Source organism: Mirounga leonina, unplaced genomic scaffold (genome assembly GCF_011800145.1).
Source record: "Mirounga leonina isolate KUSES-001 unplaced genomic scaffold, KU_Mleo_1.0 Mir_127, whole genome shotgun sequence".
Taxonomy (NCBI): domain Eukaryota; kingdom Metazoa; phylum Chordata; class Mammalia; order Carnivora; family Phocidae; genus Mirounga; species Mirounga leonina.
Genome location: NW_023270316.1, coordinates 9,863,137 through 9,876,649, shown reverse-complemented (window position 1 = coordinate 9,876,649; position 13,513 = coordinate 9,863,137). Strand labels below are relative to the sequence as shown.

General features: G+C 37.7%; 2 protein-coding genes across 11 annotated transcripts in view; one reads left to right on the top strand and one right to left on the bottom strand.

Moving 5' to 3' along the window:
* Positions 1–13,513, bottom strand: part of FGF14 (fibroblast growth factor 14) — a 596,396-nt gene that overhangs the window by 9,960 nt on the left and 572,923 nt on the right. The gene's annotated exons all lie outside the window — the stretch shown is intronic.
* ITGBL1 (integrin subunit beta like 1) overlaps positions 1–13,513 on the top strand; it is a 338,383-nt gene that overhangs the window by 218,952 nt on the left and 105,918 nt on the right. The window contains exon 12 of one of the 8 annotated variants that reach the window (XM_035003097.1): positions 5,575–5,605. The exons of the other annotated variants lie outside the window; for them this stretch is intronic. Within the exon in view, the coding sequence (XP_034858988.1) occupies positions 5,575–5,590 (16 nt within the window). The 3' untranslated portion in view covers positions 5,591–5,605. Of the gene's footprint in view, positions 1–5,574; positions 5,606–13,513 lie in introns of those variants that run through there. 8 annotated transcript variants of the gene reach the window in all.

The following is a 13,513-nucleotide window of genomic DNA, read 5'->3' as shown; positions in this document are numbered from 1 at the left end:
CAACAGTGAAATCTTCAACATAATAATGTTGATATCATTATAATTATATAACAATTACAATAACATAATAATAATAATGTTAATAACTTTTACTAATATTTAAATTATGTATACTCTGCACGAGGCACTGTGCTACACACTTTACATAATTCTATGGGATTGGTGCTATTATTATCTTCATTTTAGAAATGAAGTAATTGATCATAGAGAGTTAAGTAGCTTGCCCAAATACATTTCTTTTCATCAAGATAAATATATGTAACTATTCCTACTCGCTTATCATATTGTTCAGCTGAAAATATTTACTTTTTTAGATATGTGATCAATTGCAAAAATGGCCGTATTCGTCATCCTCCCCTGGATCTATGCCCATTAGTATGTAATTTGACATGTCCTCCCACCATGAGCCAAGGTGAAGAAAGTAGAGGATTGACAAACACTTGTGCACCTGGACTTGCCTTTTCAACCTCCTACACAGTCATGACAGCATCCTGGGCTAACCTGCTTGAGGAGAGACATAGGTGAAGCAGAGCCAACTGCTCCAACCTAAGCCAGCCTATTTCCAGACACACGTTCAGGTCCTGCCCGAGATCTACAGAGCTACTTAGCCAAGCTGCACCTGACCCCCGTGCACAAGCTATACACACTTATCTGTTACATGCCACATCATCTCTTGGGGTTGTTTGTTATAGGTTACAGAAAGGCAATTGATAACGGATACAGATAATTGCTAATTCAACTGAATCACTCCTTCAACTAAAACAGAAAATATGTATCTTATCTGCTGATCTTTATATCTATGCCTACATATGGAAGAAAATATAGGTGGAAAATAGTAATGAATGATGTAAGCTATCATGTTGGCAGAGGTGACACATCTCTCTAAATAATTGTAAGGAGAGGAAAAAGTAGATTCTTGAGAGTGCAAAAAAAAAAAAAAAAGAAAGAAACAGGAAAACACAAGCACCCAAAATGAATCTCTTCTCCCCTTCACCCAGCCTGTGCACAACTTTTTCCCCCATTGGTCAATTAAAGAAATATTGAATAAAACAGAAATTGGGTTGGCTGCCATCTGTTGTCAACCACCCCCCTAGAAAAACACAATTCATGGCTGTCGTAAATTCCCAAGGGCAGGGTTGGAATGGGATGAGGGTGTCGTAGTGGGTGGTGTTGTGAGTAAAACTGAGCTCTCAGATCAAATGTGTTCTGCTGTTTTGTCACACATCAGCTTCCCAATGGTGTACTTCTCCAACATATGTGGGGTCATATGCTAACTATACTGAACTTTCTCTAAAAAAGAAACGTGGAACTGACAGTGTTTTATGTGAAGGGAATCAGACTGAATGAACATAATCAAATCCAGAAAAAGTGCTGCTACTAGTTTTAAAAAATGTTCTGGAAGATCTGAGTGGATGATGTCAACAGATATCCATCCATGCAGGCAGGAATATATGCAAGTTTCTTGGTCTGACAGATACTCAGAGGCTTCATCAAAACAGAACTTAGTGACGTCTCAAAGTCGAATTACCCGTGCCGTCTCACCTTCCATTGTAAGGATTTTACAGATTTGTAATTTTGTTACAGCAGAAATATCAAATGAAACCAACTTTACATAGAAACTAACCATGACAATGTCAGTGAATGTTTTAGAACATTTTAGAAATAGGGTTATCTCATTCGAAAGGTAAATAATAGAATATATTACATAGTCTCCATCATAATACTATGTAAAGTATGGTTCAGGGACCTGTGTCCAGCTACAAATTGTTTATTCCCTGTCTGCAATGAAACAAGTACAGAAATTGAGCAAAAACACTGATAAACTTCTGTTAACAATTTAAGAGTATTTTTTATATCTATTGGATGTAAAAATAAAAATGCTGAGCTTTTATTTTGTATTTTTAAAAATACTTTTCTAGTAACTTAATGGTCTTATATTTTTATGGCGGTATCTCTCTGCAAAAGATTGAAAATAAAAAGAAAACTATTGTTCTTTACCACAGATGTCTGGGGAACACTGCTGTATTATAGACTGGCGTAGATGTGACTGTAAATCTAATTAAAGGAAAACCAAAGTGCATCTGAGTAATAATTAACATTTATTTATTTATCAGCGTAAGCCACTCACAATGCTAAATGCTTTACATGCATGATCTCATTTTATTCCTTTTAACAAACCATGGCATTAAAGTGAAGCATCTTGGGAAGAGTTTATGCAGAGCAGGGCTTCATCCTGGGCTCTCTGAGTCACCACTAGTTATGCCACTGGTCAACCCAATATAATTGTAAAAGGGAATCCAAGAAAGAAATGTGACTTGATAACAAATAGGGTGATTACAAGGCAAGTTAAGACCGTTCCAGAACAAATTTTCTCATTCAGTGAATGACCCTCAAGAAAGGACTGGAAAAGATGATTGAGTATATTTGGATAAATTATTTAAAAATTATCAGCTGCAGTGTTTCTTTTATTCTTAACTTATTTCATTACTTTTCCCTAATGTCTCCAGAGTGTTGGGTCTGGAATGGGACTTGTACCTGGTCTGGTCCTGTCAGGTATCATCTATAAATGAAAGAGAATAAAGAAATACAGGGAGATAGCACTTAAGAAATAAGATTGCACAATTAGGGGCTTTCAAGATAACTGGGGGAAAAAAACAACAAAACCTGTGTTCCCAGAATCAGGGCACCATTGGCTGTGGTGAGGGTGTGAGTGGGGGAGAGGGTGCAACAAAGACATTCCCGAATGGGACAAAGGCTGAGGAAGATACTCAGCTCTTCTACATCCAACTAGACAAAGATTTTATCACTGATGGTAGCGAACATTTTCAATTCATTGCACTAGAATTTTTGTTAGCCAAAATAAGCAGAATTTGCTGTGCAAAAAAAATTAATTTTTAAGTTAACGTAGTTAGAATAGAGGTATTCGGTATCTTGCCATGTCCTACCCCACCTGGTTGCGTTATCTTCCTTTATCATGGTGTTCTTTCAACTCCTTGTACTTCTCAGCCCATTGTCTTGAGTAACTGAGTATAAAACGTCAAATATTTAGCTCTGTTTCTCTGCTGAATTCTATGAGTAAATATGTCCTTGTTTTCATCAGTTTTTTTCTTGAACTGTATTTTAATACTATTTCTGTGACTCTACAAACTTCTCTCTTTAGGCTAATGTCTACATGCGTCTGAAGCTTTTTCTACTTTCCTTTCTTTAAACCCCATTTAAAATCTTAAATTAGACCTTTCCATTGAACTTTTTTGGTATTAAGTTCACATGTTGTGGATATTTCCTAATAAAACATACCTAGTCAGAACCATTAATTGTATAACTGAAAAGCAAACCAAAGCAAACAATCAAGAGTACCAGTTTATCCAAACTTTAAAATGCAAGTTTCCATAGAAAAATAAAGGAACTATCAGTAGGTTCTACAGGTACTCCTAAAATACCATATTTACTGAATAATATTAATGTATATTGAGTTTTATGATTTTCAAAGACCATTCACACATATTTTGTTTGATTCAATAATGCTGTTAAAAAATGCTTTGAGAAGGAAAAAAGCATTATCTCATGTCACAGATGATGATTTTGAAACTCAGAGGGCACAAGTTCCACTAAGCAATGGATGAGATGTTTTTATTTCTATCCATGTGATATTTTATGTGCATCATGCTGCTACTTAGCACGTATTTAGTAATAATAATGATGTTAAAAATATGGAGCAAATCGAAGGGGCTTAATTTTTTTCCCCAGAGTATCCAATAAATCATCTTACCGGACTAAGACAGAATTCAGGAGCTGATGAGAATCAGCAACACTGATAGTGTGGAGCACAGAGGAAGCCCACATCATACTAAGATGAAAACCTGAGGATTACTTTCTCTTGATTTTGCTTTAGTAGCTAGTAACACTTTGGACACAATTTCCCAGATTCTGGGAACAACTTGTTCGGTGATTCCAAAGGTTAACACACAAGGGTAAACATCAAACACTGAATAGAGAGACCAGAAAAGCAAGAAGAGAGACAATACCTTCCAGGGAAGTGGAGCACCCAAGGAGAGGAAAATGTCAACCCATGACTAGTATACTCTACCTAGATGAGGCTGAGGCCACCAAAGTTGGCCTGCTATGGATTTAATTCTCTCTAAATTAGCACTGTAATTTCATGTAATATCATGAAATATTACAGGCATTAGTGAATTACACTCTCTTAATTTCCAGGTTGTTGGTTGAGAGTATGACACTATGAAATGGGAAGAATTACATTTGCTAAAAAAAAAAAATCTACCATTATAAATACTAAATTTCCTGTTTCAGCTATGAGCTAATACATTTGGAAATCTGAGTATTGTGAACACATGGAAACAAGTTTCCATTATTCTATACTTAATGATATCTAAAAGTCATGCATTCATTTATCCAATGAAAGTTTAGTTTCTAGTATTCGCCAATCACTGTTCTTGATCTTGAGATATAACAATGAGCAAAAATTGATATAGTCTGTCCTCTCATGGAGGATACAGTCTAGCGGAGGAGAGAGATATTTACACTAATGATTACATTATCATAAAACAAGACAAGTTCTTACAAGAAAAGGAATGATTCCTCTGAGAACATCTAACAAACAAATCTGACCTTGCCTGAGTTGGTAAGGAAAAACTATTACACTCTGAGCTGAAATCTGAAACATCATTATGAGTTAACTAGGTTTAGAGCAAGGTGAAGAATATTCCTGGAAAGGGCAGTATCCTGTGCAGAGCCCTGGGGCAGGAGCAGAAACAGATTATTTGAAGGATAAACTGAAAACAGTGAAATTGGAATGCAGAGTGTGAAGGAGACAGCAGGGAAAGTTAAGATCTGGGGGGTAGGCAAGAGCCAAACCAGCCGGTCATGATCAGGTTTTGGTCTTTCTCTCCAGACAATGGGAAGATATTAAAAGTTTTTATGCAAAAGCATGCCACAGTCAGTTAGGCATTTGGAAACACCATGGCCAGAGTGTGAATAATGGAGAAGAACAGAGTCGCTTTGGATACAAGAAGGCTGATTTGTCTACTGCAGGGCCAGGAAAGGCCATCGCCAGTGGAGATGGAGAGAAAAGGGCAGATTTGAGTTTTTAGGAGGTCAAACAGCTAGTACTCTGTGATTGCACATGGCAACGGAGGGAGAGGGAGTGTCAAGCATAATGTGCAGGTTTCTTGCTTGTGGAACTGGCTGACATTTGGTGTGTGTTCCTTGCTGTTTCTGAAAGGTCACACATTCCGGTTTTGTATTCTTGGGCAAAATTAAGCTTACGTGTATAACATAAGTTTACATGGTGCTTTCTGTCCTTTTGTAGACTATTATTTCTAATATCTATTGGGTAATTTTCCACAATGTTGTGTGTTTACTTTTTTCCTCAGGTAGCCTGTGTGTGTGTGTGTGTGTGTGTGTATTTTCAATTTCAGATTACTTTACAAAACTTAATGCATTCTTCGAACAAAGACAAATCACATTGAGGAACTACTATTAGTTGCAGAGCAAGTGGAATTGGAAGAGAAAGGACTGGAATTTGCGGGGGACAGTTCCTTAAATTTCTTACAGTTTTATTTCTTTTTAAAAAGTTCCAGTCAACAAACAGAACGGTTCCCAGATCACAACTAAAACGTAAAAGGAAGATGGCCATCATAGACTTCCGGGTTGAGGGCGGAAACATTTGCAAAAAGGTTTATCTCATAAGTTTACTGTGGTAGAAGACTATTCCATTCCCAGTGATTAGTTAAATACGTAAGAATAACCCAAAAATGCCAAAAGAAGTCAAATTTGTGACTTTTCAGAATACTATGAAACACAGTTATTCTTACTGATATCAGGGCAAGCAGTTAGAAGTAGGCTCTGAGATACTTGTTTCCTTAATAGCTGTTATTTATCACCATTCATGAACTCACCTAACCCTTTTAGAAATGATTTTCATTTTTATGGGGTGTTACAGTAAAACAACAACAACAACAACAGAAATTCCATCAGCCTATCCCTCCTGCCTTCATTAATCTGTACACTTGATCCTGTACTTGCCACATTTCTCTCTCCAGATGGAACTGGGTGAGCTTTTAGGTCTGGTTTCATAGATTAGTTCTTCTGTTCACTCAATCAGTCCAATTTGCTGTTGCAACTAAAAAGGCCAAGCAAATGGTAGGCCCTCTGAGGAGGAAAATTGAAAATAAATTAACAAGTATCACAGCACCTTGTTACAAAGCCCCCAGGAGCCTGCCCCTAGGGGACAGGGTGCTCCCCGAATCACTACACTTTTAAGGACAATATAAACATGCAGAGAAAGACCATTCAATCAATTGAGAGTTAAGGAAGTAGTCGGAATCAGATAAAAAAATTTGAATGTAGGTGCATTGAAGTCATCAGGAGAGAAAAGTACAGATGAAAAACCAGTGATCGTTGGGCACACCCCCGTTAATTACAGTATAGGGGTTGAGGTCGAGGATTTGGAAACTAAATGCACCTGAATTTGTTCTTACCCTGGCCTCTTATTTAATATAATCTTGGAAAAGTCACCAAACCTCCAAAATAAAATACTTAACTCTACAGAATTATTACATTGGACACAAAATCAGCATAGTTTTTTTTTTTAATTTTTAATTTTTAATTTTTTTTTATTCTTATGTTAATCCCCATACATTACATCATTAGTTTTAGATGAAGTGTTCCATGATTCATTGTTTGTGCACAACACCCAGTGCTCCATGCAGAATGTGCCCTCCTCAATACCCACCACCAGGCTAACCCATCCTCCCACCCCCCTCCCCTCTAGAACCCTGTTTGTTTTTCAGAGTCCATCGTCTCTCATGGTTCGTCTACCCCTCCGATTTCCCCCGCTTCATTCTTCCCCTCCCGCTACCTTCTTCTTCTTCTTCTTTTTTTTTTTTTTCTTAACATATATTGCATTATTTGTTTCAGAGGTACAGATCTGAGATTCAACAGTCTTGCACAATTCACAGCGCTTACCAGAGCACATACCCTCCCCAGTGTCTATCACCCAGTCACCCCATCCCTCCCACCCCACCCCCACTCCAGCAACCCTCAGTTTGTTTCCTGCAATTAAGAATTCCTCATATCAGTGAGATCATATGATACATGTCTTTCTCAAAATCAGCATAGTTTTGGTGCAAAGTATCTACTCAATAAATGCTAAGTACTGTTTTTATGAGAAGACTAAGGATGAAGAGAATTGTAATAATGTCTAGCAGAATTCATATAACTTTGAGGGAGATGAAAAAAAAAACGAATTCAGATCTGTTTATCAATCATGGAGTTCTGCAAATGGAAACAGCGAGCCTGTTGTTGAAAGAGGAAAATTTAAGGCATTTCTTTGGCTCTGCTAGACAGTTCCACAAATGCAATATGTAGCCACACTTACAAATGATTAAGGTGGTCCACTTTATGTTATGTGCTTTTTTACCACAATCAAAAAAATTTTTTTAAAGATATAAAAGAAAAAAGAAACTTAATCTTACTGCCTCAATGAACAGTATCCAATCAATTCTCGTATTGATGGGGTCACACACACAAAACACATTTGTGTTTTGCCCATGTAAATATATATAATAAAGAGTTGCAGTGTGACAGATGTTGCATCTGAGAACCTTTATGACTTTTCAAAGTAGAGCTGTATGTACTTTTACTTCACATGGACATTTGAAAGTATGGCCTAACTAAAAGCTTCCTATCAGATTTTTTTTTTAAATGATGAACTGTTGTGAAATGATTAAAAAGATGAGTACTGAGGTTGATGTCTATGGACAGAGGACAAACAATATATAGAGATTTCTATGCTTACCCTGGCTTGAGTACAATGTTATGTAGCCCAACCCATAATTGCCAGTGTGGAAGATTTCAAAAGCCTTGCTGACATATAGCATCTGACTGTATTTAACTATATAATACATACAGAGTAACACAAAGTCCAGGATGAACTTACAATTTCCTTCAAAGATGAAAACAAATGGCAAGTTACAAAAAAATTTTTTTTAAGAAATAGGACATATACAAACATACATATTTCAAGGGAAGGTTCAGATTTTGAGGGATGGGTTTTAAATAAGAAGAGTGACAGTTTGTATGATGCCGAGGAGAATAATGGAAACAAAGAGATGGAGTGACAGGGGACCAGGGAAAGTGGGGGTCACCAGCAGGAAATGCCAGAGGCAGATCAGCATCAGGGAGCAGGAATTGCAGGGCAGTCTTAAAACTGGTGAATGCTGGAGCAGAGACGGTTCCATGGGTGCCATTACAATTAAAGGAAATACTTTGTAAAGAGCACTTGGCAAATAGAATCAAAGGAAGCTACTGAGAAACTGGCCAGACGTCTCTGTAACTGACTTCACCCTAGAAAAGGACAGTGAAGGAAAGGTTGGCAGACGGAGTATAAATGATCTTGGAGGAGTAAACTGTAGTCCAATTGGCTACTACGATTGCAGTTAATGAGGCAAAGACCATGTTGTGTTTAAATTTCTTATAACTTTGACTTTGTGTCCCCATCCCAAGTAACTGTAGCTTAAGCCGGTCATTGTGCATGAGAGACGGAATGCATATCCTATGATCTGCCAGTGGGGCAACAGATAGGACACTAATAGGACAGTAAGGTGAGCCTGAAGTACAATGTGGGTCAGCTCAGCAGTGTCACCACTGTGTATGCAAGATGAACATACTTAATATGAAACCAACTCTAAGGAGCATGTGGAGAATTAAACTTACAGGGAAGATTGGGAGGCCTATTTTTGTTTCTGTTTTTCCAATGCTATCTGAGTCATTCATTTAGTCAACAAATATTTGAGTGTCTAACTCACATACTAGTTGCTGGGGGTGGAAGAACAGGTAAGATAGAGACTCTGTTCTCTTAGAGTTTTAGTTTAATTTTCGTAGAGGTTATCAATACTACATTAGCCATCACAACAGACTGAAGACATCAGAGTGAGAATCTACAGAAGGGAACAGCTATTTCTGATTAGGAGAAGAGGCAAAGCTTCTTAAATGAGGTGCTCCTTAGCAAGGTCGTGAAAGGTGATTAAGAGTTTGTCAGGTGAAGAAGAAAGAGAAAGGCACTCCACTGAAAGGAAAAGAGCTGCATTCTAGAAATTAAAATTATAAGAAGCTCTCTGAGGCAGGAGTCCTAGGCAGTGTGGTGGAAGCTAAGGTCTGTACAGTCAACTGAAGATGGGACACAGATTGTATTGGCCATGCTGTGGAGATGTGACTTTCTAATAAGCGAGGATGAGCCCCGGAGATTTTCAAGCAAAGGGATGATGTGATGATGTTGTATTTTATTCTATTTTTCTGTGTAGATAGCATCTTTCTTTTAAATTTAAATTCAATTACTCAACATATAGTACATCATTAGTTTCAGATGTAGAGTTCCATAGTTCAGTTGCGCGTAAAGCCCAATGCTCATCACATCACATGCCCTTCTTAATGCCCATCACCCAGTTACCCCATCTCCCCACCCTTTTCCCCTCCAGCAACCCTCAGTTTGTTTCCTATAGTTAAGAGTCTCTCATGGTTTGTCTCCCTCTCTGATTACTTCCCATTCAGATTTCCCTCCCTTCCCCTATGATCCTCTGCGCTATTTCTTATATTCCACATATGAGTGAAACCATATGATAATTGTCTTTCTCTGGTTGACTTATTTCGCTCAGCATAATACCCTCCAGGTCCATCCACGTTGATGTAAATGGTAAGTATTCATCCTTTCTGATGGCTAAGATTGTATTTTAAAAAGATAACTGATCATGTGATCCAGCAGTCATGCTCCTTGGTATCTACCCAAGTGAGTTGAAGATTTATAGCCTCACAAAAACCAGCATATGAATGTTTATAGTGACTTTATTCATAAATGCCCAAAACTGGGAACAACCAAGGTGGCATTCAATAGGTGAATATATAAACAGACTGTGGTAAATGCATACAATGAAGTATTACTTAGCGATACAGTACCTTAAATGAATATTACTAAGTGAACGATGCCAATCTGCAAAGACATGTATGATTCCAACTGTATGGCATTCTTGAAAAGGGAAAATTCTGGAGACACTTAAAAGGACCAGTGGCTGGCAGGGACTATAAGAGGAAGGATGACTAGGTGGAGCGCAGGGGATTTTTAGGGCAGTGAAACTACCTGATGATATTGTAGTGGTGGATACATGTCATTATACATTTGTCAAAACCCACAGAATGCACAATACAAAGAGTAAACTCTAATGTAAACTATGGACTTTAGTTAATAAGAATTTATCAATATTGGCTCATCAATTGTAACATTGGTACTGTATTATTAATATAAGATGTTCATAACAAGGGAAATTGGTGGGGGATAGCAAGAAGGTATATAGGAACTCTCTCATTTTCTGCTCAGTTTTTTGTATACCTAAAACTGTTGAAAAAGAGTAGTCTATTAATTAAAAAAAAATTAAAAATAAATGACTTAGGGTGGAGGGGGATTTTGGTCCAGAGTCAGAGATGTTGCAGGCTCTGCATAGGTACCTCCATTAATGTCTAAATAAATTCCCATTAGGAATTCTCAGCAATTATGTATAAGGGAAGATGTATATATATTAATAGTTCTCAAGAACAATATTTGAATGTGCAGGTTGGCGAAACTAAAATGGAACTTTGAGAGCAGGGATAAGTAAACTACAGTCCCCAGGCCAAACCCAGCTGCCAACTGTTTATGTAAATAAAGTTTTATTGGAACACAACCACACCCACTAATTTACATATTGCTCATGGTGGCTTTTGAGCTACAGCAGCCATGGAGTAGTAGCCGTTGAGACCATATGACCTACAAAACTAAAACATTCATCTGGCCCTTTTACAGAAAAAGTTTACCAACCCCTGCACTAGACCCTTGTTGGGGCTAGCTGCGTATAGCTTTCATGGGATTCCCTCGTCCTAGAATAAATAATTTTGAGATACAGAAAACTTCTCTGGAAAGAAAAGAAGAAAAAGAAACAACTCCATCTGTGGACAGATCTCTCTGAGAATATCTGAGATCTGGAGCTGGGATTCTGGAGAAGATTTTCCAATTTGATCTATAGAGGTAACGTAGAATTCACGTTGATTCATTAAATAGCTCAATTATAAAACAGATGGAGCAGCATTCTACCTATATCTTATTTCTATTTTAATTACCTCATGGATACACTTTAATTCCTTTCAGTAAAATTATAAAAGCATATTTCTAATGAAACCTGTAATTAAAGAAGTGTCAACAATTAAAGAGGACAACAGAAAGCTGAAGCATTGTTTTTGCTTAACCAGAAACAACATTCAAAAAACAGATTTATATCCTGTTTATCCTCTCAACGGTCTCATGCACAGTTGAGTAGAGGAGTAAAAATGAAATATTTAGAATTTGCTGTAAATAAAATTTAAAGATATTCAATACAAATTTTAATCAGCCGCATGAGGTACAAAAGGACAGCAATAACTTTCATGTATAAAATACCAAACAAGTCTTACTATTGCGAGCGATGATATAAAAATGATCACTTACACGAATAAAAGTACTTGGTAAACTGTGTCATTTCAAAATGCTTTCCGTTATAAGGAATGGGCTATCTAAACTGTGGGGGCTTAAAAGTAGAAGTTGAACTTCTGTCACTTAAAGTCTCTAGAAGTTAGTGCTTCCATCATGGGATCAGGGCTTCCGATCGCATCAAGTTCCTCCCTGACATCCTTCGTGCCCCTCCTCCTGCCTCAGTCAAGGTCAGGTAAGCGAAGTAAGTACAGAAAAACCCGCTTCTCCTTTGTTGCCGGGCATTACAACAGAGTTCTGCCCAGAGGGGATCTTGTGCGCTGCCCTCTCATTTTTAGTATTTTTAATGCTCCGGAGCCACGTAGTTAGAGTACACCTTTATGCGTTTCTTTTTTAACAAAAATCAGATTTTATAAATGGAGGAACAGACAATCCCAAATACCGCTAATAATGATGAAGAGGAAGCTGATAGTTCTTGAACCTGGAGAAAAATCAGTAACCAGTTCTCCTTCATTTAACTATAAACCAGAGTGAAAATGTGACATGGAGTGCACTCCCCCAGGCAAACGGACGTGGAAGTAAAGCACTTAGAAAGATGTATATGCCGCATCAGCATTGTTGGAAGAAAACGGGGAAAAATAAGTATCTAAGTATATACATATAAACCTACCTACATATAAACCTACCACAGGAACCATTACCACTTGCAGAAATCATAAACAAACAAAAAAAAGGTCTGGAAACAAAGGTGGTTGAAATTATTTCTGAGTTTTGTCCACAAAGAATGCGGAGGAGACATTCTAGTGAATATTTGGAAAGGCTCACGTTTCTACATTTCCTCACGATGTGAATGATGTAAAAGCAAAATGAGAGCCCTCACCCCACACCACCCCCCCTCCTCCTCACCCTCACACAGTCTCTTCCAGTAGCTCTGTATACGCCTGTCAGCCTGAGACTTCACCTGACAAAGGAAGAACCCAAACAGGTGGCTGAAAAGAAATCAGTGAAGCCTTAAACTTTCAAGGAATTCAGACCAGCTGGGGCAATCTAATCTTCAAGTGGGGAGAGAAGCGAAGACCCTGCCTGATGAGTTGCTCTCCAAATGCACAGGAAGGGTCAGCCCTTAGCAGGTGACGGACAGGTAGGCGTGTTAGTCATACCGTTCAGAGTTCACAATTGGAAGCAGTGTTTGAGGGGCATCTTCATGAAGTAATTAAATGGCATGTTCCTCTTCCAACTCTAATTTGCAAACCAGAGTCTAACTCCATGACATCCTTATGCTGGCGCGGTTGCGAGACTTCGGGCTTATACATAACCCCACATAACTGTCAGAGATGTCTTCTCTTGGTTTCAAGTGGGAGTTGTTAAACATAGGGATACACATTCGCAGATAAAAAAATAATGCATCGACTAGAGAGAATTGTAAAAGTTACTGGAGTAGCTCACACCAATTCTGTATAAAAAACGTACACGATTGTACATAGATACTATTTTAGTATGAAAGCACAGCAGGCTTATTTTTCTGGAAGAAAGGTTTCAATTCGGGCTGTGATCTGTTCCCTCAAGAATATAATAATGATAAAACCACCCATCCTTCATAGAGAGACTTACTTCTTTCCAAAGGCAACCTCTCCTCATGAACTTAGATGCAAGTTAAAAATTAATTGCAACTAATTCACGCGACAGAAAAACTTTCTTCGTATTTTAATAGATATGCATTTTGTATGGCAGTGTTTTTCTGGTTTACAGAGGTGGATAAAAATAAAAATGATTTGTATCTAAGAACCCAGGCTACTACAGTCTTCTTCTACATGAGGTTAATTGATTTTCTTGCTGGTAGAACAGCTGTCTGGTGTTCTAGAAGCATTCTTTACAATACTCTGAGAAAAGAAAAAAAAAGTACAACCTATGTGTTTTAGTTCAGTTGGCACTATCCTATGCTAGGCTTTCTTTTCCTGTTAAAAATGATTAAAAATCAAGGTAGAGAAAAATCAAGTTAGT